This window comes from Peromyscus eremicus, chromosome 4 (assembly GCF_949786415.1).
Source record: "Peromyscus eremicus chromosome 4, PerEre_H2_v1, whole genome shotgun sequence".
NCBI classification, from domain to species: domain Eukaryota; kingdom Metazoa; phylum Chordata; class Mammalia; order Rodentia; family Cricetidae; genus Peromyscus; species Peromyscus eremicus.
This window is the reverse complement of record NC_081419.1, coordinates 39,356,559-39,382,750: the sequence shown is the minus strand read 5'-3', so window position 1 is coordinate 39,382,750 and position 26,192 is coordinate 39,356,559. Positions and strand designations below refer to the sequence as shown.

The 26,192-nt window shown below is 42.0% G+C and overlaps 1 protein-coding gene across 13 annotated transcripts in view; it reads left to right on the top strand.

The window, feature by feature from the left end:
• The window catches only part of Rbms1 (RNA binding motif single stranded interacting protein 1), a 219,632-nt gene that overhangs the window by 147,461 nt on the left and 45,979 nt on the right, over nucleotides 1–26,192 (top strand). For all 13 annotated transcript variants that reach the window (XM_059260539.1, XM_059260529.1, XM_059260528.1 and 10 more), the window contains one exon: nucleotides 25,688–25,746. In XM_059260539.1, the coding sequence (XP_059116522.1) occupies nucleotides 25,688–25,746 (59 nt within the window). The remainder of the gene's footprint in view (nucleotides 1–25,687; nucleotides 25,747–26,192) is intronic.

Here is a 26,192-nt window from a genome sequence, read left to right as displayed (position 1 = left end):
TGGTAGTAGGCTCAATGGGCACAGAGAGTCTCTGGAGCCCATTCACGAATTTCACGAATGTTGGAAGTGTAGATAACAAAGTGAGGTTAAAATGGCATTGAAATAGAGACGCATAGTGTGGCAGTGAATCAAGGGGAGACTTACTACACAAAAGTGTGTTTGAGAAGCTTGTGTTTGGGCTGTTGTACCTGACATTGACCCAACTGTCTCGTAATACTGGGTTTTCTCTTCTGTCCTGACTGGCATCTACACTGATTACTGACATGCAGTGGGCCCTGAGTAGATAGTTTTCAAATGATGTTGTTCAGAAAAGTTTTGTCATTTCAGTACACGTCTCAAAAACTAAAATTTGATATCCTCTTTTGAAATAGCTCGCGTTTTTATAGAAGACCTAAGTTATTTCCATATATTAGGATAATAGATTAAACGGGAGGACATGAAGAAATATGTCTCTTGCTTTCTGCCTTTGGCTACAGCCAACCTGAAAGAATTCAGAAAGGTAAATGCTTAGTCTTTGGTTACAATTCCTGCAGGACAAACTGTTTTCTTTTGGTGGGGACACCTGCTGCTATGTCCCCAGTGTCCTACTTACTGCTCACCTGTTTTTACCTACTAGCTACTGTAAGGACTGGAAGATAATTAGTAGTTTTTGTAATTGAAATGTCAAACTGAATCAATTCATTGATTTCACGTTGACTTTTTAAAAATACAACTTTCAAATAGAAAAGTTGACTAAAAGCCCTTACCTTAGTTCCAAGATCTTTGGATTCCTAATTAATTACTTTTATCAAAGTTTATCATGTGACAATCAGAAATAACCAGTAGTATCCCCAAAAGACATGAGTGCAGATTTGGATAGCAAGTGTTAGGATAGAAAATTGTATATGCAGTTTTAAACATATATTGGCAGCTCCTGTAATGCTGTTTTAAATGTCAGCCTAATTTCACTCAAGTTCAATGTTTTGTAGCTCATGTTCTAGAACTTTGAAAAATATACCATATAATTTGCTGAACTAATAACACATGAAAAGATACATTGTGGTCTCGCGTTCTGGGTGAATTATATTTAGATTTTAGGAAGGGGTTTTCTGTAATTACTCCACTAATGGCAGAGCAAATATTATCAAGTAGTACTTTACAATCACAGACGCCTCACAAGAAGCCATCTCCTAGCCTCTTCACTCCCATTTTCTCCCTGTGATAATTAAGCTTTACTCCAGGTGCCTCAAAGCAGAGGTCAGAGCTTCCCCTAATAGCAGTCATACACATTAATAACTCTGTGTGAGCCAGTAACACTGTTCTTAGTGAGAACCAGTCATCCAGTGGGCTTAATACCAGAACTTGAGGGCCCACTGCTCTGGTTCAGGTTCCAGATGCAGACCAAAGACAAAGCCATGTCTATCAGTGGCTATGGCGAGACTACAAAATGTGGTCCCACGCTAACAAAGCCAGTTTTCCCCTACAGTGTAAATTTAACCTTTCCTCCCCCTGTAATGATACTCAGAGAATTTTGGAAATGCAGAGCAACTGTTTTAGCGGGTCCTTTGATGGGCACACTGATTTTTCCTTTAGGAATGTTCACGGGAAATCTGATTCTGTACAGAAGAATTCTTGAGCCCAGCTTTACTCCTCTTTGGATAATTTGAAGTGAGTATTTTTCATCCGGCTTGTCAGTAGCCTTCTTCTGGTATGGCCTGGCATTGTGGTTCAGTCCCTAAGGAAGTCTTCATGGTGGGTTCCAAACTGAAGAAATGAATATGTGTCTATTGCTTCATGAACAGGCAAAACTTTCAAGTTAAAGTTTTCAGAAAACTGGAATATTCATAAGAATGTTTGTACATACAGGTTCTTTTAAAGCTTAGAAAGAAAAATTCATGTCATAGAGGAGTGGCTAATAGTGTTACACAGACCTCAGTGACCACTAACTAGGATGCCATGCCTGTCATCCCGATCCTTACCCCGGTGGCTAAGTGCATAGTCAGTTTAGTCCTATTTTACATGCTAATTCGTCCCTTTTGCAAAACGTGCTCTTCTATTTTAGATCATAAACGTGCTCTTATAAAATTGTAAAGCCACCAGTTTTCTTGGGGTCAGGGGAGTGTGTGTATGTGTTTGTGTGTGTGAGTAGGTGGATGTGCATATGTACCCACCAGTTGTCCCTGCACTTCAGAGCTAATAGGTGTTGACGGCCAATGTGAGCTACAGAGTGAGGCATTGTCTTAATATGCATACGTATAAGCAGATGGATGAGTAGTAATTTCATCAGAATAGAACTAGGTTGAACATGTATCTATTTTTACTTAATAGTATAGTCAGACTTTTTCATGTCATTAAATATTCTTCAAAAACCCATAGTAATTTTATTTGAGTAGCCACTACATACTACGGACTTACTAATGATTTCTACATACTCAGGTTATTTCCAGTTTTATTAAAAATGATGCTGTGGCAAATGCTTCTCCCTAATCTCCGCCCCACAGCCACTTCCTCTTTACTAGACATTCACTGTTTCTGCAGCTTGGGAAGGTTTCCAGGCCCAGCTCAGTCACCACACTGAAGCTGATTCCTGGGGTCTACCACAGAGGTAGGAATTCCCCCCTTGACACCCTCAAAAGGGTCAAGGGAACCCTGTCTTCTCTGTAAGGTGGGAGCTTAGAGTCTGCAAAGAAAGCAGAACTGAAGAGAGGAAGAGTAAATCTCATTACACTACCACAGAAAGAGACGTGCTGATTGGGTATTTTCTGAGGACTCTTTCCTGGTTTGTAGGGACATCTAGGAAGGGGTGTGCCTCATGAGGGAGGCCTGCTACTATCTGTGTCCTTCATAAACTGAACCAGCAAGGTACACACCAAAATGGCCTTAGAATTGTATCCATGTTTTGATTTCTCTTTTGCTTCATGTCTCACCATAAATACTTGTGTGGATAAGTCATTATAAAGCAATATCTAAGGTGAGATTTTTACATCTAACTGTGCCATGTGTTTTCAAACATTTACAGCTAAATTAAAGGACTTCATGTAGCTATCTAATGATAACTGAAGGAACTCAGAGTCTCCCAAACAGAAGTTCCATAAGCATGGTGAGTCATTACCTAAGTCATCTGTCTGTCCAGCATTGACATTAAGTCTCATTTTGTGTTCTCCTGGCTGGATCTTAAAATCTAGCAAATGGCCTGTGAAATCAAGAGACAGTGACTTGTTTCTAAAAGACTCAGTGAGATTGCATGGATTCTGAGTAACTTTGTTGCTGTCAGTTAGCAAAATTTATCTTAAATAACTGAATCTTCCTCCAAAAAAAAAAAAAAAAGGCTACCGCTAATAAGTGGCATGATACACGAAACACCAGGGGCAAAATAATCTTCTGAGAGATGTGTCCCTGTAGCAGAATCATTAGTAGCATTTATAGTAACTGGTGAAACAAAATGTGTAATGCAAAGTAAGGAAGTCCAGCCAGAAAGATGGTCTAGAAAGCCGCTTGCGCTTTCTCATCTTCCAGGTACCAGCTGACTATTTAAAGGCGCAGTCCAGTCTCCTCTAAGAGTGTTCAGTCAGCGTCGCAGCAGAATGCAGCGCATATCACAGGTCACACATACTTCTTTGACTCTGAAGCCTCACTCCATGTGCTCACACCACAGTCCCAAAGAGTATTTTGGAAGGGAAAATCGGCCATTTTAAAAGATTTTTTTCCTAAGAGAAATTTTCCACTATCATCACTATCTTCCTAGCCTAGAGACCTTGGTATGGTTAAAACCAATCATCTCAACCCTGGAATCAGGACCTGGGAGCTGTTTGTTTCCTTTTTCTGTAGTGTGCCCATGTCTTACTGTGCTGCCTCGGGATTTCGGTTTCCACCCTTTTCTGTTCTGTTGGATTGCCCCTGCCTCAGCTGTGTTCTGGGCACTGCTGGTGCCTCCCACACTTCAGCCTCCTGAGATTTCTCCCACTGCTTCCTGAGGGCCCCTTCCTTTCTTCCTTTTCTCTCATGTACGCTGAGGTCAGCTGCTGTGTGCCTGCTCTTACCGAAGGGCTCCTTAGAGAACTAAGACCACAAGTGTGGGCCTCCTGGGCATGTGCTTCGAGAAGTTCTTCCCCCTGACATGTTAATCTCATATTTGCCATGAGAACATGAGCTCAGTGATGGCCCTTGTAAAAAGCTGCCAGTGTGCTTGTACAGAATCAGACATGTGTTCAAATGATTGCCTCACTGCTTTAAATTATAGCAAAGGAAATGGTATGTTCTTAAAGTTTGTCACAAAGGCAATGTATGTGCATGAGAAATTAGAGAAAGATAAACAGGAGACTGAAAAATCCAAAGCAATCCTGTTACTAATGAACCATCCTGTCTCTTTTTGGTTGGTACTTAAAATGTGTGTATTTAGTCACCAGAAGCTGATTCATTTGGAGCTGTGTAGGACAATGTACCACATTTCCCTCTGAATATCTGTTCATATCTATGAGTGAGAAAGATTGACACATCAGAATCTAAACCTGAGGGGTTTCCAAAGGGAAAGACAGACAACACTTCTTAGCGCATTAAATGTTGTGTATGTTCAGTGAGCACTGATGATAATCCAAACATCAATAATATATATATAAAACTATATATATATATATATATATATGTATCTCCTGACTTTCAATAACTGTACCTTATTATAATTTACTTCAATCACAATGGCTGTTGTACATTTGTGACTGTAGAAACACTGTTTAAAAATTGTGTCTCTTGTATGTATTTAAAATGCATGGCCACTGGGCTTCTACATATATTCCTTTTGCCTATTTGGATCCTTCAGTGAGAACTTTTTTGAAAAGACACCCCACAGTGTGTAATAAATACACCATTGTGTCCCAGATCCTGGAATTGTAGCGAAAGCTAATTTATAAATGCCATTCCCAGAACTCGTAGTTCACCCCAAGCGGCTTTAAAGAGTCAACATAGCTTTGACATGTTTGTTTCCAGCTACATCAGAAACACAAGAAGAATTAGCATCTAAATTCTCATTATCAAATCAAAGGAATTAGAGCTTGAAGTATTTATATTTTCCTTGAAAATTTTTACTGACCAGTATTAAAATAACTTGGTCATCAATTTAGAATTCCTCTCGAGACTAAGAGAAGAGTCATGTTACAGATCGTGGAGAGCAGGGAGATGTGACCACTGACCTGAACAGCATACAACCTGTACAAGCCACATCTTGGCTTTTTCTTGGACCATTTTCTGTCTAGGATGAGAGGAAAGGCGTGTGATCGTATGGTAAGGCCTAGGCAAATCCTGGCTGTCTGTGCAACTGATTGAGGCTGTCTGGGCATGCCGATTTGGCTGGCCTCTGTGCTCTCAGTTGATAAGATGGGGATCTTAATGCCTGCCATGAAGATTAAGTGGGATGACGTGTGTCAAGTTCCTGGACAGCGCCCCCCCCCCCAGCACCAGTAGGGAATGTACCAAAGGCTGTTTTCTCCCCCTCTCCTCTTCTGACAGTGAGTGCTCACCAGGTTTTCCTGTGCACTCTCCCCTCCATCTCTTAGAACCATTGCTTTTCTTTCCAGTTTAACTCTTTTTAAATTTAAAAAAAAAAATCAGTTCAACTGCCATTTATTAAGCACCTGTCATTTAACGGGCATTGTGATAGATAATTGATGAAATTAAAAAATTCGTATGACATAGTTACTATCCCTAACAAGATTAAAATGTATTTGAGAGGAAAAGGAGAGTATGTGGATAGTTGGTTGGTGGAAGGATGGATGGATGGATGGATGGATGGATGGATGGATGGATGGATGGATAGATGGATGGGGTAGGATGCTTGTTATTCTGATATGCAGAAATACTGGATTTGTTTGAGATGAGTTTGATATGCGTTTTTATTTAGACCATATTTTAGATCATTGAATATACTGTATGTAGCTTTCTAGTATCAAGCAGAGAAAGTTGAGTGTCCCATTCTATATATAATCTATGTTCTGTTATAGTCATTATAGTAACAGAAGATTCAAAAATTGCATGATCCACAAGCTCCAACTCTCCCAGGTGTCTCATCCCATGGTCTCTCTTGGAATCACTTTTATGTACTTCATAAATATTTATAAAAAAAAATGTTCTCTTTAATTCATGGTATATTTAGAGTAAGACTACCAGCTAGTTCTAGATATTGAGGGGTTTGAAGAACACTGGTAACTTACAGACTAACTGCTGTCTGCACGGCGCCTAATCTGTCTGTTGCTAGGTGCCAGACGAGGCATTGCTCCTGGGACCCTGTGTACAACTGAGGAAATTGGCACCTACAGAAGACAGCTTTCCAGAGTCACATGAGCCTCAATCCAGCCTAGCCTCCTTCACCAAGCCCTTTTTTGTGTGTTCCTTTGTTTGTCGAGACAGAGTTTCTATGTGTAACATCCCTGGCTGTCCTGGAACTAGCTTTGTAGACCAGACTGGCCTCAAACTCACAGAGATCCACCTACAGGATGCCCTTTTCTGATTTGCAAGAAAGATGCTTTAAGGGCTAGGAGCTGCCCAGGTTGCTCCCCTAGTGTCACGGGGTTCAGATGTGAAATTGGTGACACCCAGAAATCCCAGATCTGCAAGGCTGGCCAGCTTCAAACTTACTCGGGTTTTTAAAAAATTATTATAACTTTTAGATAGTAAGTATGGCTGCTTTTCCAATGTTTTAGTCTCTTTTCTCTTAAATCTTTCTGTAAAGAATTAGAGAGAGAGAGAAAGATTCTGTGTGTGTGTGTGTGTGTGTGTGTGTGTGTGTGTGTGTGTGTGTGATGGGAGACTTGCAGACAAGACAACTTACGGCTGTCAGCACTCTCCCTTCTCCAGATGAGTCCCAGGAATTAAACTCAGGTCATCAGGTCTGGGGGCAGGCATGCACCTCTATCCACTGATCCTTCACATAGCCCACAACTGTGAGCTTTCTTATAAATGTACCGTTTTAACATGGGATCTCACATCATATATGCTATTCCTGCACAAGGTGATTGCTGCAAAGATTATATGGGAAAGTTGGAAACTTTTAGCCTGTGACTAAAGCCCCAGGGATTGGGGATGGCCAAGAAAGGACTAGGGAGTGCTTGATTGTCCACAAGATGTAGCCTAAATGGTGAGAGTAAATATAGAACCTCACCCAGTGAGCTGAAAGGAAGCACTACTAGGACTTGTCAGGCAGTTATTGCTATTCAGATGGTCTCAAAGATCAGTCCCGAAAGGTAAGTGGCTATTGCCCTTACATCCAACACTAACAGCAAACATAACAAGTGTAGTCGTCAGATTATGTTAATGATTTGTGCCCACTTGAAAACAACTGCCATAAACATAAGATAGCAGTAAACTCACTTTCTCTGTGACTGAAACGGTGCCAAGCTACTATCTGTCACAGTGAGGAAAATGTTAAACCAGGAAAGCAGCACTAGCCCAGAAAACATCTGGATCTGCACAGATACCACCAGCCAGCCAGCCACACATGGTTCTTTAGTGTGGGGATGTGGCTGGTCAAGAAGAGATGCCTTGGTAAGACACACACCAGATCTCCAGTGCTTGTGGCAAATGTTACCCCTATTCATTGCCATTTCATGGTCCTTACAGGTTGAAATGAGGATGTTTTGGGTATTTGGGGTTAAGGAAAAAAATTATTAAAATTAATTTATATGGTTTTTATTTTAAATGTGGCTACTGGGAAATTTTAAATTACATATATGGTTGCATCTGTGGTTCTATTTTTGTGGAAAGCAGTGATCTAGGTTTGTGGGAGGGGTATGTATGGTTTCTTCACAATGTATCACTGAATCTAAGAGAGTTTTTGGATTTTGTTGTTAGCTTAATTGGTTTTTTGTTTGTTTCTTAGTGTTGGCTGTCCCCTCACTGAAGCAAGGACATAATGTGTCACTGGTGCGCGACATGTTTTTCCCGTTCACGGGCTGTTCTGTGGTTTACTCAGTATTCAGCTCCTTTACAACTTTTCCATACAATCATTGCAGCAGTTGCTTGTGCATATTTGCAGTAGTTTTCTTAGGTAAAATGATGTAAAGCTTTGGCTGCATGTTGGCAGAGTGTGTCTCAGTGGCTTCTGGTCGAAGTGCCATCCTGCCATTATCTCCTGCCTAAAGACTTTTGTTGTTGTTGTTGTTAATACATCTTTGCCAGTTGGCTGAGTAGTATGTTGTCTCTGTTTCAAAGGAAAATTCAACTAAATTTTATACGGACAGAAGTGGCTCAGTGTAAAATAATGCAAGAGTGTAGCGTGTTCTAACTCTGATTGGATAGAGGTTAAAGACACTTATCATCATTGCAGAAATACATCAGACTCAGTAATTATTCCAAGTTCAACTTCTAATGAATGGCTTGTCCTCTTTGTCAGCCACAGACATAAGAAATAATAACTTAAAATGCATAGAATCCTAGCAGGGTGAATCTTGTGGGAACCAATCCATAGATATGACCTAGAAACTACATCACATGTAGTTTTAGAAGCACATAATGACAATCCTGAGGGAAAGAGTCCTTCTCAACTGGGAAGTTTTTAATTGGCGTGGCTACTTAGGATACAGTTACATCAGGATTGCACATCCAATTAGCCAAGAGTTTCCAAAAAATCTGCCCCGTGCTTGCTGAAGTTGAGAAGAACACACGAAAAGAAACTCAGAGCGCGCTTGAGCTCTCCTTTGTGTTTAGCAAGCGTGGTGAGAGTTTATACTGAGAAATTGATGGTTGCTGTGGTCTCAGGCATCCCAGTGTTTTTCTCACACAGCCATTTGAACACCTAGCTGTCCTATAATTGTCATCTCTGGGTTGGCTGTGTCACCGTGACAGCAGCAGCGGCTGGACCAGTGGACAGCTTGAATGCCCCCAGACTCTGATTCGCCTTCCTTCTCCTGAGTAGAATTTGATGGAGCTGGAAATTATCACACGTCTGCATTTTCAAAAGATGGTTCATTACTTTCATAATAAACTACATTTAAGGAAATATTCCCCCCACCCCCCCAAAAAAATCATACACATTCTCTTTTTTTTTTTTTTTTGTGCCTTTTCAAGCAATAGATAGGTCAATCAGATAACCATTTATTTAGCCCAGAGTATTGGTCTCTCTATGCTGTGCTTATATGTGCAAATCATACTTCTAAGATTGTAAGACTTTCTGTTGTAGAGATTGGGTGGCATAATTGGGCTTTTTTTGTTTTTGTTTTTGTGTTTTTCAAGACAGGATTTCTCTGTGTAACAGCTCTGGCTGTCCTGGAACTTACTCTGTAAACCAGACTGGCCTTGAACTCACAGAGATCCACCTGCCTCTGCCTCCTGAGTGCTGGGATTAAAGGTGTGTGCCCCCCACCTCCCAGCTGGGTGGCGTAGTTGTTAATTCTCATTGTTTCCTCTTGTTACATAGTGAGCTAAAGGATTTTAGCCTCCTCTTCTGGGGTAAATAAATCTGTTTTGTCCCTCTATTTCAATATAAATCTTAGGTATATATTATATAGCATTCAGTGTTTTACTCAAAGTCTGTTATTGAGGTGGTTTTCCCCTATAATCTCTTCGAGTCTCTACTTGTTTTAATATAAATTTCAGCTTCCATACCCTGGAACGGTGTAACTAAAGGATTGGATGTTAGCCTTCCTTCTTTCTCAAGGAGAGGGTTTGTGCTGCATGATTTCCTTGGCGGGTGCTTTTCAGGACACGAGTCCCATCTTGATCCTAGTAATGACCTGTTCTGTTTTAGCTAACTGTTTCCTTAACACACATTGACACTCAAGTTTGGCTGCTGAGTAAACTCCAGAAGGAGCCAGACACAAGCCCATTCTTTCTAAGAGGACTTACAAAATGACGTGACTTCTCTGCCTGACTGACTTGTTTCCGCTGCAGGGAAGTGGAAAGCTTTGGTGCGTTGGTATGCTTCCCTGGGCATTACTCCGCTTCCTCTGGAGCACAGCTTTGCTGCCTGCCAAAGGTCCAGACAAGACTCCATGTGACGCTCATCACAGAAGCACTTGGCATGTAGCTTCTCCCTGATTCTTACTCTAAATGCCCACACATTCATTGTAAACTTAGTACAATTACAAATCCCTTGTTGTCCGTTTGTTGACTTAATCTTTTGTTGTGATCCTAAATGCGTAATATAAGATCTCCTTATAGAATGTTACATAAGAGAAATGGAACTCTCTAGGTAGTGTAGGTGAATGCTTTATGGGTAGTAAGACAGTATGACCTCATTAAAAAACAAGAATATTGCTAGAATTGAGTTCTCAAACTAGTCCTCGTCAAATGAACGGACAGGTGTAGGCATCTTGGGGCATGACACATGGTTCTAGATTTGATGCCCTTCAAGCGAATCACCCTGCATCTCTTGTCTTCGTCCGGTGTTCAGGTGGGGGGGGTCCTGTGGCTTCATCTCTCTGAAGTGCTTGTTGGTTTTAGAATGAGTGCTCTGTCACTCACTGCCTTCTAAATGCTTGTCACCGTCGTTTCCGATTCTTCTGTGGTTGAGGGTCTCTTGGCTGGAAGGAAATCTGCTCTTTCATTTAATGAACGTGAAAAGGCCTATTCTTGTCCACTCCCCGTGCCTTTCAGTTCTGTCCCGCCGCCGCCTCTGTAATGGAATCTAGGGTTTGGGGGTTGGGGAGTCAGGCCTAGGCACTGATCTGCAGCTTAAGGCCATTCTCTGCCTTTCGATGAGCTGAGCGCCTAACCGTTGAACAGTTAGGAAGGTGCCTGATTTTCGTTTAGAACTCGACCTTGTATTCTACCCCAGTTCTAAGACAGATACCATATTCCTTATAAGAGAATGGGTCGTAGTATCAGGATCAGAATGGAGATTATGTATAACTTGTATTTTTTCAAATAAGCAGAAGAGAGATTTTCTTGTCATACCCCCTCTTTTTTATTCAAGTTGAAAGAAAGCCCACCTTTGGGCTAGGGAGATGGCTTGGGGGTGCCAGGGAAATAGTTCAGTTGATAAAGTGCTTGCCTTGTAAATATAAGGACCTGAATTTGGTCCCCAGAACACATGTGACAGTGCAAGGGTGTAGCAGTAATGCTCTTGTAATCCAGTGCTGGGGAGGTGGAGACAGGGGGGCCCTGGAGCTCACTAACTAGTCTAACCTAATTGGTGTATTCAAGGCCAGTGAGATAGATACCTGTCTCAAAGGACATAGATGATGACCCTGAAAATGACACCTGAGGTTATCCTCTGTCCTCCTCTGCACACTTACCCACACACACATGAACATGCATGTGCACACACACACACACATACACACACACACACACTTCTAAAAAGAAAGTCTACCTATACTTGTATATGGTATACAATATATGTATAAAGTAAACCATATTTATGTATGGCATACCGTATATATGGTATACATAATTTACATATATATATATATATTATACCATATTTGCCTCCCAGTTACATCATTATCCAGCGGCATCTTGGATCAGGTCTACAAACAATATATTCACCTCCATCTGGGTTGTACTGTAGCCAGTCCCCTCTAGAGATGGTACACCTAAACTGTAAAGGACAAAGGACTTTACACTTAAAAAGAACTATTGGTGTGTATATATGTACATACAGTGCTTTGTATATAGCCGTTCTGCGGTGACACTGTCAACTGCATTCATTGATGTCACGCTCTCAGATTTTCTGATAGCACTGATATTTTAGCTGCCTTTTGAAAAATAGTCATTTCTTCCAGGACCTAAGGAGCCTTCAAAGGATCCATGAAACAATTCCCTTATGTTTGGGACACATTTTACTTTCATTTAAATTTTCTTTAATTCTAGTTTTGTGTGTGTGTGTGTGTGTGTGTGTGTGTGTGTGTGTGTGTGTGTGCTGGCACACTCATGTGCCATGGCACACATCAGAAGACAGCTTTGTGGGCTCCAGTTCTTGCCTGTGGTCTTCTGTGGGCTCCAGGGATCAAGCTCGGTTCCTTAGGATGCAGGGCAGGTGCATTACCCACTGAACCATCTTTCTGGACTCTGTCCTTCACCTTCTTTAAGCATACATGTGAAACAAAGCAGCCAAGGAAGCAGGAAGCTGAGGAGCAGCTGCTCTGCTGCCTCAGAGGGTGGTGACAGGAAATGCAGGGAGACGCCATTGCTGATAAGTGCCCGCTGCAGCCTGGTCGGGAGTGACAGGAGCATGGCAAGCTCTCTTGCCGCGGTCTGGATTTTCACGTGTGGATTCTTAGGTTTATGGCCTGTTCGGTTCATAGACAATTTTACAGAATTTGATTGAGCTATTTTTTTTTATTTTGATTTAAAGATGAAATTTACACAAAGTGACCCCTGTCACGTGTGGTTTGTAAAGGGTTTTGGGGCTCCCTTTTTCACTGTCAGCTGTATGAGTAACCCTTGCTTTTACTGCATTGATGCTGTTGGTCAGTGTAGGTCCACTCCCAGAAGCAGGAAGACTGAGCTCCTGCTAGCCAACATAGACTACTTCTAGATTTTTTTTTTATTTTATTTTATCTGCTAGTAAGGTAAACAAACATAGCCTCAGGTAGAGTTAAAGTATTATGTAATGTTAGAAAAGAACAAACTGAGGCCTGTGAGAACTTTGAAGAAAGGTCAGAATAACAGAATAAATTTAGTTTTTGAGAAACTTCATTGTACTTAGGTTTTCTTGGTTGCCGCTGGTGCCCTACAGTGACCCTGTAACCCCTCTTAGGTCAGTTTGTAGACAACTGCCCTGCGTACCTCTCCCACCCCCACCAGGCAGTCCCTTGGCTCACCCTAGAAACTCTACCAGCAGACTCTCCACTGTTTCCCATGGAAAATGGCCTCCCCGTAGTCTCCCCTCCCAGGTCAGTGCCCATGAGGCCTGTGGCTTGCTCTAGGATAAGGCTCTAGACCTTCGTACATGGTGCTTACCCTTTTGCAAGTGCTTGTAAGATTAATATGTTACCTTCCCTGTTGCTCTGAGACTACGGGTCACCATGGAGGGGAGGCATGGTAGCACAGCAGCTCTCAACTGTGGTGGCCGGAGCATGAGGCTGCTTGCTCATAGCTGGGTAGATCAGGAAGCAGAAAGTGGACGTGAAGTAGTCCAGACTATAAAACTTAAAGGCCCACCCTAATGACTCACTTCCCCCAGAGGGGCTTTGCTTCCTGAAGGTTCTTCAACATCACATAACAGCACCACCAACTGGGGTCGAAACCTTCAAACACAGGGCCTATGAGGGACATTGCACATACAGTGCACAACTAGGTTCATGGGAGCATTCTGAATGAGTATCTCCAGACAGGAAGAACAGGCTGCGGGCCCTGTTTCTCCACCCTTTTCTCCTGAATGTTGAATGTTCATTATTTATCGGGCACCATGCTGAGGCCCCATGTTCAAAGAGGTAAACAAATCGTCCAAGGATGCAAGCCTCGTTAGGACAGAGGCACACAGGGAGCATGGTGGGGTTGAGGATACTGCTCCAGGGTGCTGTTTTGATGAGCTTTCCTGAGCACAGTGCAGAGGCAACACCCAGCTCATCCTGCAAAGGTCAGGAGAGGCTTGCTGCAGGGAAGTGCTCTTGAGTCCTGCAGAATGCATAATGACAGTGCATTTACCACTGGAGGTATTGTGTTACGGAGCAAAAAATGAAGATTGAGCAAAGCAGGTTCAAAGACCTATAAAGAAATACACAGGTAAGCTAAAGCTGTATTTTTTCTGTTCGGCTGCCAGAACCAGGTGCCACAAACTGGGGAGCCTAAAACAACAAATGTCCATTATCCTCCAGTTCTGGAAGATGGAAGTCCACGTTTGATGTGTCAGGAGGGCCATGCCCAGGGGAAGCCTCCCTTGTCATTTCCTAGCTTTGGCACCTGGTGATTGGCAGTTCTTACTACTGCTGGCTGAGTAGCATCCCTCTGTGGCCTGCATCATCACCTGGATGCCCGCCCTGCCTTTTCATGCAACAGTTCTCCTCTTAAAAGGGTACCAGTCGTACTGAAGTACAGCCCCCTGGGAGGGGGGCATATATCATCTTGATTACATCTGCAAAGAGGACCCTGTTTCAAAAGATGACATGTAGAGAGGGCTTAGGACTTTGACATGGCTTTTGGTAGTAACATCATTCAATGACCGTGTGCTGAGGAACACTGAGCAAGAGGACCAAGAACACAATTTGCTTTTTTTTTTTTTTTTTTTTTTTTTTTTTTTTTTTTTTTTTTTGGTTTTTTGAGATAGGGTTTCACTGTGTAGCCCTGGCTGTTCTGGATGTCACTCTGTAGCCCAGGCTGGCCTCAAACTCACAGAGATCCGCCTGCCTCTGCCTCCCGAGTGCTGGGATTAAAGGCATGCGCCACCACTGTCCGGCCTCACAATTTACTTTTATAATCAGAGTCCATGCAACCTAAATTGTAGCTATTTAGAGAACTTGACATATCCCTGTCGAAAACCCAGGATTATTTATGTGCATAAGCCAAGCCTTGGTCGGTTGATTTTCACCACTTCAGAACTTGGGGATGACTTATTTTTCTCTGTTGAGTGTTACTGTGTCAGCATTAGAGAAGTATTCATTCTAGTTTGTAGAAGAGATTTTGGAGCATTGTGACGTCTTCCCAGTCCCATCTAGCTCTGGGACATTTATATATCTAAGAGTATGGCACCATTCACTTGATGTAAGTCATAGTTCTTGTCCTTGTTGTTGTTTAACATGCTGGCTGAGGACTGAGCCTTGGGCTGTCACTAGAGGCTTTGCTCCTGTGAGTCAGCCCCTTGCCCAAACCAAGTTTCATCTTTCCTGATCTCATCATTTGACTTATGAGCAAATAAGTTTTTATTTAGTGCAAATACAGCGGCCCCTCTTTCTCACCCCTTCCCAAATGGAACCAATGTCTAATGCATGCAGTTGGCTTCAAAGAAATCCACTGGTTGTGTGAGTTTTCCAGGGAGACATGGACAGATGTCTGTCTACCCAAGCTAGGGCACAGATGGCACACCAAAGAACCATTGGGTTTACTGAAATCACTTACAGAAGCATCCTCAACGATCCCAGCCCAGGGTGGGTGACACAACATTAAAAGTTGCTCCTGAGTTCTTGAACAATTTACAGGCAGCTCCACTATGGCGTCTGCTCATTTCCCACAGTGCTTCCTGCCTGTACAGCTTTGTGGGGTGGCCTTGTGAGTGCTTTGAGTTTCCTTAGCTTTGAGTCTTGGGGGCTGCCTCCTCCCTCCAGGAGGGAGTGTTCCCATTTGGAGGAAACAGCCACACACTGGTACTTGATCTTTTCCCAATTCTCTCTAGTTATCCTCTACCAAGGCTGCTCCAGAACTTGGCTTTTGAAAAGTCAGTTTTCGCTTTCCTAGCTTTTCATTTCTAGCATCTCGGGAGTTTTTTGTTCTTTCAAAGAATCTGGTATTTTGCAATCCATGGTTACCTGTCCTGTTGCGCAAGATTTTGCAAAACAGCCAAGACTGGGGAAATTCTTACTGACTGGGTCATACAGTAGATAAGCATTTACCAAATCCTTGCTGTCCACAGCCCCCTCCCTTGCCACGTCCAACCAAAACACCGCCGGCAAATGCAGTGGATCTGAGTTAGGGTGAGGGTGAGCAGAGCTGCACCTTCTTTTAGGATGTGGCAGTTGAGGGGAACTGACCCCGAGGTAATTTTCAAGCATGTGCTTTGCTTCAGCTGCGTGCTCTCATACAAACAGAATTTTTCTCTGCTTTCCTTAGGGTGTAAGGTTCTGAGCCCTTGTGTCTCTACTCCTGTGCTTTGGAAACGCTTGCTCATCTTTATCTGCAGTATCTAAGGACAGTGTGGTTCAGGGACAAACCTGCGGGTAATCAATATGGGAGCCTTATTTATCCCTCCCCTCCAGCCCCTCTCTCGGAGCTGCAACTGTTGTCACGAGTGACCTTTGGAGCGAAGTAAATTTAAAGATGTCAAGCTGCTGGCTGGCGTTCCCTTGCTTATGTAGACCAAATGTGCCCTTCACTGTGATGCCTTTATACCATCTCTCCAAATTTGTGAGAAGTGAAATAAGGAAGATAAATAGTGTGCCCCTCATCAGTCTCTTCTCAGCCTGGCTTCCCTGGACTGTGGGCCAGCGGAGCATTGACATTGTCCAAAAGGATGAAGTGTACTTGGTAGTCAGTATACAGATGCCATATTTTGTATCACAGCCAACTTGAGTCCAAGAAACGTCCAGTTTGACTCCTGTGTTTTTGGCTTGTGGCAGAATCAACGACATGGAGGTAATTTCGCATTCTAAGTGCTGCAGAAAACATGTTCGCTTTACTCTTCTCGCTCTGCCCTGCTTTGAACTCAGTAGTCATTTATGGCTTTCAGTGTGGAGTTGTGCACATTCAGTTTCTACAGACTCTGACTGGGGTGTGTGTGTGTGTGTGTGTGTGTGTGTGTGTGTCTGTCTGTCTGTCTGTATCTAAGATTTTCTATTTTGCTTTTTTTTTTTTTTTTTTTGGTTTTGGTTTTGGTTTTTCGAGACAGGGTTTCTCTGTGTAGCTTTGGTGCCTGTCCTGGATCTCTCTCTGTAGACCAGGCTGGCCTCGAACTCACAGAGATCCCCTTGGCTCTGCCTCCCGAGTGCTGGGATTAAAGGTATGCGCCACCACCGCCCAGCTGCGGTATTTATTTATTTATTTATTTAGTACAACATATTAGAGCTATTTAAAAGGAATTGTTTGGACTTCTCCCATGCCCCAACTCTGTAATTTTCTTTTTGCTACTAGTTTTTTATTTCATGTTAAACACCTAAATGGCTTTCCTTCCTATGATCCTATTAGCTAAATTAGGATAAAATTCCATCCATATCTACTTTCCAAGACAACATGTAGAAGTTCTCTTCTATCTTTGCCAGTTCCCCCACATACACTTTTTTCTCTCACCGGACACTTTCATTAGGAAAAATTATATTGCCTGTTTACATTTTATGTATCAGCCAATAACATGTTGAGTATTTATATGTGATATGCAAAGAAAACTGTGCTAAAAAGTAACAAAAAATAGTGGGTCTGTTCTTCCTCAACATTTTGCAATATAAGGTCACATTAATGTTTTGATAAGAAAGTATTCCAGGTTGTTGTCATTGGTATCCTTATTTTGGAGAGGGTTTGGAGAAAATGGCCATTATGGACCAAACTGTACTGTCTTCCGTGAGGTAGGTATTATTGGCTTTTTTTATAGATGGGGATAACAAGAATGTCCCAGGGCTGGCCATTGGCTGTACTAGAACTTGAGGCTGTATCCATAGCTGTAACTCTGCCTTCTGACTATTATAACCAAGTTTTCCTTATGGTAAATTACTACGTAAGATGAGATTATCAAGGCAGCAGAAGAAACACACTGTAGATTTTAGTGGAAGAGGAAAACAGTTTAAAAAGTAATTGTGATGGATGGCTTCATCGATCCAGAGAAAAAGTCTCCTTTCTGAAGTCAAGCTGTCTTTGCTTTACGGCTTGTATGTTAATCAGTGTTTGAGACTTTGAGATCAATTGCATGACATACATTTAAAAAATATTGTCGGTTCTATTTCCAGCATATATTATATAGCACGAATCTTAAAGAGTCTTATTAATAAAATCAAACCTGAAGCCAGATATTGGGGTAAATGCTGAAAGATCAGAGAAGCAGAACAAGCCACAGCTACCTCACCTTGCTAATTCCTCAGCTGATCCTGTTTCCTCAGACTGGATGCCTCTCAGCTGAACTGTTGCTCAAAAGCCTAAAAGCTTAACCAGCTCTAAGTTCCTGGTCCTCACGCCTTATATACCTTTCTGCTTTCTGCCATTATTTCCTGGGATTAAAGGCGTGAGTCACCATGCCTGCTGTTTCCAGTATGGCCTTGAACTCACAGAGATCCACATGGATTTCTGCCTCTGGAATGCTAAGATTAAAGGCGTGTGTGCCACCATTTTCTGGCCTCTATGTCTAGTGGCTGTTCGGTTCTCTGACCCCAGATAAGTTTATTAGGGTGCACGATATATTAGGGAACCTAATATCACCACAGTATTATTTCTCTCTAATGTTGTATTTGGGAACAGTAATCTGGGTCCAAGCACCTGTGACTGTAAAGAGCTGCAGTATAGTGTGACTTGTGAAAATAGTACTGGGATGTATGTGAACATCGGTGTGCTGTGCACGCTTGTGAAACCACTTCACCTTGCTTTATTGCCAGTTGTGATAGAATTGGTAATCATAAATCCATGCAATAAATCCAAGCCTCTATAATATTTTTATTTAGAAGAGAGGCGGTACATTTTTCACAGAATATTCCCCTTGCCCGTGGGCATCTTTACTTTTTTTTTTTTTTTTTTTTTTTTGTTACCGAGATAGTTTACTGTTTGTTCTCTATGCACTTTTTATTTCTAGCTGAATGTGGTATGAACAGTGCTGGTTTCATACAGGAAAGGTGATGAGAATGGTTTTGAGTTTAGTGAGAAGTTTATTGGTTCCAAAATCTGGAGGAAAAAGGCTGACTTCATTTTGATTTGAAGGATATAGGTATCTTTTGGTGTTGGGAAGACACAATTGTATAGGTGTATGTTTCCTCTTGAAATAGAAGTATGGCATGACACTTGGTCCCAGAATCTCTGTGATGTCTCCATCAGCTCACCTGCTGCAGGACAGCCAGGCTAGCTGCCCCTGAGACCACGTGTCGATGAGCTGAGTTCTGCGATGTGTCCCAGCCTGCAGGCTCTGGGCCGAAATCACTGACCTCTCCAGTTCAGAAACATGAACTTGAGGCTCTCTTTTCTCTGTCTTCTGAATTCACGACAAGCCCCTGGCTCTCCATAGCAGACACCTGGGACTGTTTTTCTCAGAAGTTTAATTGGGCATTTAAGGCTCCTCCAGAGAAGCCATTTGTCTTAAATCTCTGCTGGCCTCTGGAAACCCCCAGCTCTCCTCAGTCATCCATACTAATTTTTAAGCATATAAGCGAGTGAATTAAAAGACATGGCTCTCTTTGCTAATCTTGGCCATAAAGTTTTCCGTGAATCTTGCTAGAATCTTGCTTTTGCCATTGAATCCTGCAGTTGAGAAATCTGCGGCCAAGATCTGTTCTCTTTCTCTGGAAGGCAGGCCACTCCAGGACCTTCCCACCCCTGATTTCTGTTGTTCTCAGATAGGTTTGCATGAAACATACTCTGCCTGGATTTCTGTGCTCCCCAAAGGCTGTAGATTGCTCAGCCTGACAGTTCTTCTCTATGTATGCCTTCTTTGTTTAGGATTCTGCAGACAGGATCTTGTATTTTTGTTTTAGTACTAAGGTGGTTTTGTACTGAAAATTCCTCACATCCCTCAAAGGACTGTCCCCTTCCTAGTAGATCTAGCATCTTACACATCTTTCATCGGCCTTGTGTGGTGAAGGTCACACTGGGGCATGCTATGTGTATCGTTGCGTTCTTGCTTTGATCTCTCCTGCTATGCTAGTCTTTCCTGGGATCGGCCGGCCTTCTGCACCAGGACTTCAGTTGTCTCTGACCTTCAGGTCTGCAGTTGCTTCTCTTGCCAAGCATTTTCCTTCTGGAAACTCTGGCTTCATTTCCAAGTGTGTAAGACACAGTTCCCTGTGCTGTGGGTATACAACCCCTCGCAGCCATACAACACACGTAGATGGGGTGGTTATCTGAGTTTGGCTAAAACAACTGAAATATCTTTATATATGCTTAATATTTTCATGTCCTAGACCAGTTTTCTGGAAACCATGAAAATTGTCAGTGTGAAACATAGTCTTAAAAAAACTGTTTGAACTTGATTGCCTAATTGAAAATTTTCACATCTTGTATCTTATCTTCAAATCCTACTACTTCCTTTATTAAACAGAGAAAATATTACCAATTCACTCATTTAAGGTAGTGGGGATTCAGCACAGCATGGGTAAATCACTCCTATTTTACCTTAGGCCTTGCTCGCTAACAAACTTTTCTGTTAAATGGATGTCATTTGTACTCTGTTTTCCTTACTCTGTCTAAGCACACAGTTCGATGAGCTAAAGCAAATTTTAGGAAATCCCCTTTTCCTGAGAGGCCCTTGACAAAACAAAGCACCAGAAAGAGAGAGCTAGAAAATTTCCATCTTAAGCATCATCTGTGTTCCTGTCAGAGTAGGAATGAGGTTATGGTTGTGGGGGTGAGGTGGACATAGAGCTGTAGGTGTGCACATGGAGGTCTAGGGGTGAAGATAACTTTGGGGTTTGTTTTGTTTTTGTTTTGAGACAGAGTTTCTCTGTGTAGCCCTGGGTGTCCTGCAACTTACTTTGTAGATTGAGGCTGGCTTCGAACTCAGAGATCCACCTACTTCTACGTCCCGAGTGTGATAGTCATATATGAGGGTTGTTTTTCTTTTCCCCTAACAATTCCAAAATAACAAGAATGGATTTGATTGACAGTCTCCAGATTTGTTCCCATGAAATAGATCCATGAATTATTCCTTATAAACTCTAAGCCTAGTTGTGCCTCCTCTCACTGATATATTTTATTGGGTATCTTACCCCAAGGTAGGCCAATGTGACCTCTTTGTGAATGTCATCAGTGTCCATCCTAGAGACATTAGTAGTGACAGTCTGCCCTTTCCTCATATAAAGCATGCAACTCAAAGTGGAATTGCTTTGAACCTGTCTGTGGTTGGTGACCCACGTTTCTGTAATTGTCAACACACGTGGCCTTTACACTCCAAAGCAAACTTCCTGCCCTGTATCTTTGCTACTTATTAGCTGTGTAACCTTGAGTGGACTCACTCTGCTCCTGAGTTTCACGTGTACAAAGTAGAAATCATATACCACCTAGTCAAGAGAAAACGGTTGTTGTGAAGATTAACTTATGAGACAATCACCCAACAGTCCGTGCCACAAAGTAAGAGCTGTATTAATAAAAAAAAAAAAAGTCTTTAATCTTCCCCCAATGAACTCACTAAGTCTGTAATGTTTTTATTTTTTCTTAGTTTGTCCTCACTTTATGCTATCTGTCCTTCTTTCTGTCTGTTATCTATATAGTGACATCATCTCTCATTTTGTTCTTAAGGAGCACTCCTGAGTTTAAAGTAGACATAAGCCATCCTCCTGTATTCATGAGCAACATTTGGCTTTCTCAAATGCAGTGTATCTTTTTGTCAACATTATAAATAAGCACACATTACATTGTACTGTTGTTTAAATCACTTGTTGCTTTTACAGCTCTAATAATGTTCATAGTGTATTCCAAGTCTGGCATGAACACTGCAAGTAGTCCTTCAACTTGAAATGACCAGTGTTAAGATAACATCAACCACGATCGCCATCTGTTGGTGGTGGTTGGTGTAGACGCACGTCTCCCAAGCCCAAACATATGTTAACTGGGAAGAAGGGGATGATGGCAAGTGGGAAGGGAAAGAATGTGTGTGTGCACATGTTTGCACATACATCACTTAGAACCTGTAAGGAGCGTACCACCATTCAGATCTGGACTTTGGGTCATTTTAATTTTATCAGCCTAATATCTGTGTTCTAATTCCAGTAGTATGTATTGCTTTTGTGATTAGAATAAACTAAAAAGAAAGATATAACTTAGAAGGGAGAAAGCTATGGGGACAAGCAAATCATTTTTTTTCAAATTAAAACTAAAATATATTTGATTTTTAGTCATAAGTGGAAATGGGAGAGAAAGGAATAAAGATATATTGCAAACTAAAGAAGTTTTAGTACATTCTAAGCAGTTCTTTAGCCTTGTCCGCATAAGCAAGTAGGTCTAAACGTGAATTTTTACTTGTTATCCTCTCCCTTTGAAATTCTAATTATTCTGCAGTCACGTCTCTTAATTACTCTTTATCCCGTTACTGCTGGTGCTTCCTCTGGAGTGGATTAGCTACTCATAGAAAGAGCATCATAATCAGGGCAGCGAGGTCTGCGGTCTGAGCCTCCATACTTTGAAGTTGGATAAAACCTGAAGAATCAGCATAGACACAGTGCTTCCACACAGCCCTATACCCCCACATTCTCGGGTGTGTTCCTGCTCCGTGTCCTTAGAGTGTGCTTTCTGCCTGTCAAGAGTCTCCATTTGCCTGGTACATTGTGCCTCTCTTTTCCTTATTTTTTTTTTTTTTAACAAATTAAGCTACAGATGGGAACAAGGGAAGCTGAAAGTTTGAGTTGCTTTATCAACTTGTACCCAACCATCTGTTACTCTTGTGGGCACTAGTGATTGACAGTAGATGCAGATTAAGTTCTAATTACCTGTGACACCTCCCCCCCCCCATTATTAAATCTTACTGCAAGTAAAGTTGTCAGGACAACAGTGACCATTTCCCATTATGCTCTGAGTGGACGGCGTGGAGATGTTTAATGAAAGGGAAACCCCTTAACACCCCTCAGTGGCTCCAAGTAATCACCTCCCTGTGCGCAGGAAGCCAGCAGACCATAACTCCGCAGACAGAGTGGAAGCCTTTCTACCTCTCTGTGAAATCACGGTCTTTCGGTCCTGGCCCACAAGCTGACAAAAACCGCAATGGAAAGTCAAACTGATCAATTTCAGAATGTCTTCTCTTCCTCTCCTTTCTGTCAGTCTCGAACCATGCATTTGTTTCATGTTAAAACAAACAAAAACTGCTGGCCTTGGAAAAAGAGAAATCCGTGTCAGTATCGAAATGGCAGGGACCACTGAGTCCGACCATTCATTGTCATCCCCCCCCATCTCCTTTCATAGCTGAGCTAATGAAGGACACACTGCTTTTCATAATAACTTCATAAATAGGCTGCAATGAAAACTTAAATAACATGCATTTTTTGAACTTTGGAAATTTAGGGAAAGTCTTAGACTCAAAACGTGATTTTTTTTCTACCATTTACAATAATGGGAGTAATAACAGATTGTGAAGATAAATAAAATACATAAGATGTATATAACACAGTACACATAACCTCATCATTGTTCATGGTACAGCTTTAAGAGCATAAGTAGGAGTTTGGTGACTGTAATCCCCTTTATTATTTCTTCAGTGAATCAGACAATTAGGGCTGGCTTCTGGGAAGAAAAGATTGGCACAGGTCCTTCGGGATCTAGATGGGTAAGCTGGGGTAATGGACAGATGGGAGGGACATGTCTAAAGTGGTGTTTGAGGTACATTTACGCAGACGGGTCCTCTTAGACAGACTGGTGGTGGCCAGAGGACTATTTAGTGCTTTTAAAGTAAGTCTAGACAGCGTGGGGAAGAAGGGGATTTTGGAAGCGTCAGAGACAAAGCTCGGCAGGGTTACAGTCATCTTTGAGGAATGACTGCACTGATACAGTCCTGGGTAACCTGAGCTTGGTGGGAGATGGGGAGAGTAACAGTGTTATTGAATCAAGATACGGGGAGGAGATGGAGTATGTGTTTGGGATGCTTTGAGAATAGAATTTAGAAAGTGGTAGGCAGGAGGCAATTTTTAACTAAATACTTGCTGTCTTAACAAAACAGTAAGACATTTAAGTAGAAAGAAAGAGGTGAAGACAAACAAAAGCTCTTGCAGAATTTGTGTGTAAAAAAAAAAAAAGTCAGGAAAGAGAAATGGCATCATAAAAAATGAATTACAGCTACATCTCTGGATACATGTCCAAATAAAGTCAGGGTTAAGGATCAAAAACTAAATGTAAAAAGGGAAGCAAGGAAGTGGAATGGACAGGGAAGCCCCAGATGGACCACGGAGATGGAATGAGAGCCTGAGAGCCGCCTCTGTGGGTACCAGTTCCCATGGTGAAGAGCAGTGCACACAGCGCAGGTGTGAGCGTGAGCGCCATGTCTCAGGCAGCAGAGAAGAAGGAGCGCAGTGGGCCAGGGGTGTGGTGTGGCCTGAGTGTTAGCCTCTTTATATCCCCTACATCTCTGTGTCTTTGCCATCGTGAAGTGTTCAAAGCAGCAGCAGAGGGGACAATGCCAACTCCCGACCTTGTCCTAAATGTCCTACTGCTTGGCTGACAAAAAGCCCTCGCTCTGAGACCTCAGGCGAAGTATCCTCACTTCAGTGACTGTCAGCCCCCTTGTTCTCAGCTGCAGTCATACCAACTTTTCCCTGCTTTGGGAGATGTGCGGGTGACAGAGTCTAAGAAATGTTTCATTGAAGCCTGCAAATGGGAGAATGCTAGGAATGACCAAGCATGTGACCTTGGAAGTTGAGTGGCTGCTAAAGGGTCGTCTCCGTGTCTTGTTTGTTTTTGGCGTTCCTGCATCTTTACATCTATTTTTGTAAACGTAGTGATCCAAGTGGACGTTGTTATAAATGCTCGGTGCTTCTTCGGGGAATTGAAGGTGTTTGCGCTGCATTGTGCCTCTTGGATGTAATTAGCATTGGAACCCTAAATTATCTTTACTTTCATGCCTAGTTAGAACTCATTTGACTACGTGACCATACAGAGTGGAAGGAGGAGAATTAAATGGCTAAGAGAGGTGGCTCGTGTCATTTGTTTCCTCCAGACAAATGTATTTCAGCTGCTTTTAATGTACAAGTACAAGTTTATAATACTCAGAGTGGTGTAGAACGGGATGCAGATTTCTGAGATTGCCTAACACACTTAAGACACTTGAGTTGCTTTTCTCACTCCCCAGTGCCTCAGTGCGTTTATGACATGCTAGACAAGTGCTCAACCACCCAGCTACATCCCCAGCATTAAGACTCATCCCATCTTTTAATCCTCAAAAGTCCATCATGAGAAAGGCATAAGAGAACATGTTTAGAAACTTGTAAATTAACCATCAGGAAAGTGGAATTTTAGAACTTAACTGTATATATGTGAGGAAATTTGGGCCCCAGATTCATGAAATATGTCCTGCATATTTCTCTCAAGTTTACTTTGATTTTAAAAAATATAAATACTATTTTTCAGACTTTTCCCTGAGGTGTTAGAAAACAAGCATAGGTAATAGTGCTTCTCCTCAGGGTCTGCACCAAGTGGGTATGGAGTTAGTATCTGTATGTGGATATAAATTAACATTTAACTTTTAGGAGCAGTGCACCAAATCAGAATAGTCTGCATTTTTCCTCTCCCCAATTTCTGTGACACCATAAGGAATTTAACCACATTTCTCATGCACACAATCATTAAATTAGTGATTAATCCCTGTTCAGTTTCATAGTCTCAACCATCCATTTTATACACACATACATGCTCACTCTCACCATACTAATAGTTATTACTGAGTTAGAAGGTGATATTAGTAACATTTATAAATGTAGAAGTCTTTGGCAAAAGAAAAAAAAAACCCTATCTTTTACCACTCTCTTTTAAGTTTGTTAAGCATAATACATATACAGCTGCCACCTAGCCTGTGACCACACAGCACTGTTCACTGAGCCAGGATGAATAGAATAATACAACAACTTTTTTACTGTCTGTATTTCATAAAAGCTGTGTGGGTCGTAGGACTTTAATAGATCTGTGGCCTTGTATTTGGCTTTGTAGTTGACCACAGACATAATGTTACCAGAAGGAGAAAATTTTTTTTTTTTTGTATAGAGTGTACAGTGCATTTTCCCCCCCAAAGATTGTCAGGAAAGTACCTGTTCTTCAAAGCTAAACATCAAACTTCATACAGAGCTTCAAAGGGAAAGCCTGGCCATTCCATTTTTTAGTTTAAAGTTCAGAATTCTCATTGCATGCCCCTCAGTAAAGAACATTTTGTACTTTAAAGTTTGCAGATGTTTGAAAAAAAATATGTGTGTTCTTTGGACTTAGACATGAATAAGAGTTCCTTATGACTTCTTCCTGTTGCCTTTTGTTTTAGATATGGGAAAATCGTCTCCACAAAGGCAATTTTGGATAAGACAACCAACAAGTGCAAAGGTATGTTTCTGTGGGCAGTCGTCCCCTTGGCCATAGCTTCAGAAAGACAGTGGAGTGACTGGTCTTCGGTTTCACAATCAACTTCACGGTGTTAAAAAAGCAAGTCTCGTGTGTCACCCAGTTTGTGTCTTGCACAATGTCAGCATATTGCTTACGTTTGTTTTGTCCCTGGTTGAGTTTTGGCTGGAAACCCCACAACTAGCAGTTTGCCAGAATTCCGGATTTGGCACCAGTAGAGTTAACATGTAAAAATACGAGTTGGCATTTAGCCCCTGCCTCTAAAAGAGGGGGAGCAGAGCTAGAGAATAGCTTTCCTTTCCTGAGCCTGGGGAGATTAGAGCTGCTTACTGAAGACCATTGGACTGTACCAAAGAACTGAAAAGATTACATATTGTGTAAATTGGCTCTATTAATTAGAATAGAGTAGTTTTAAGCAGTACTTAATT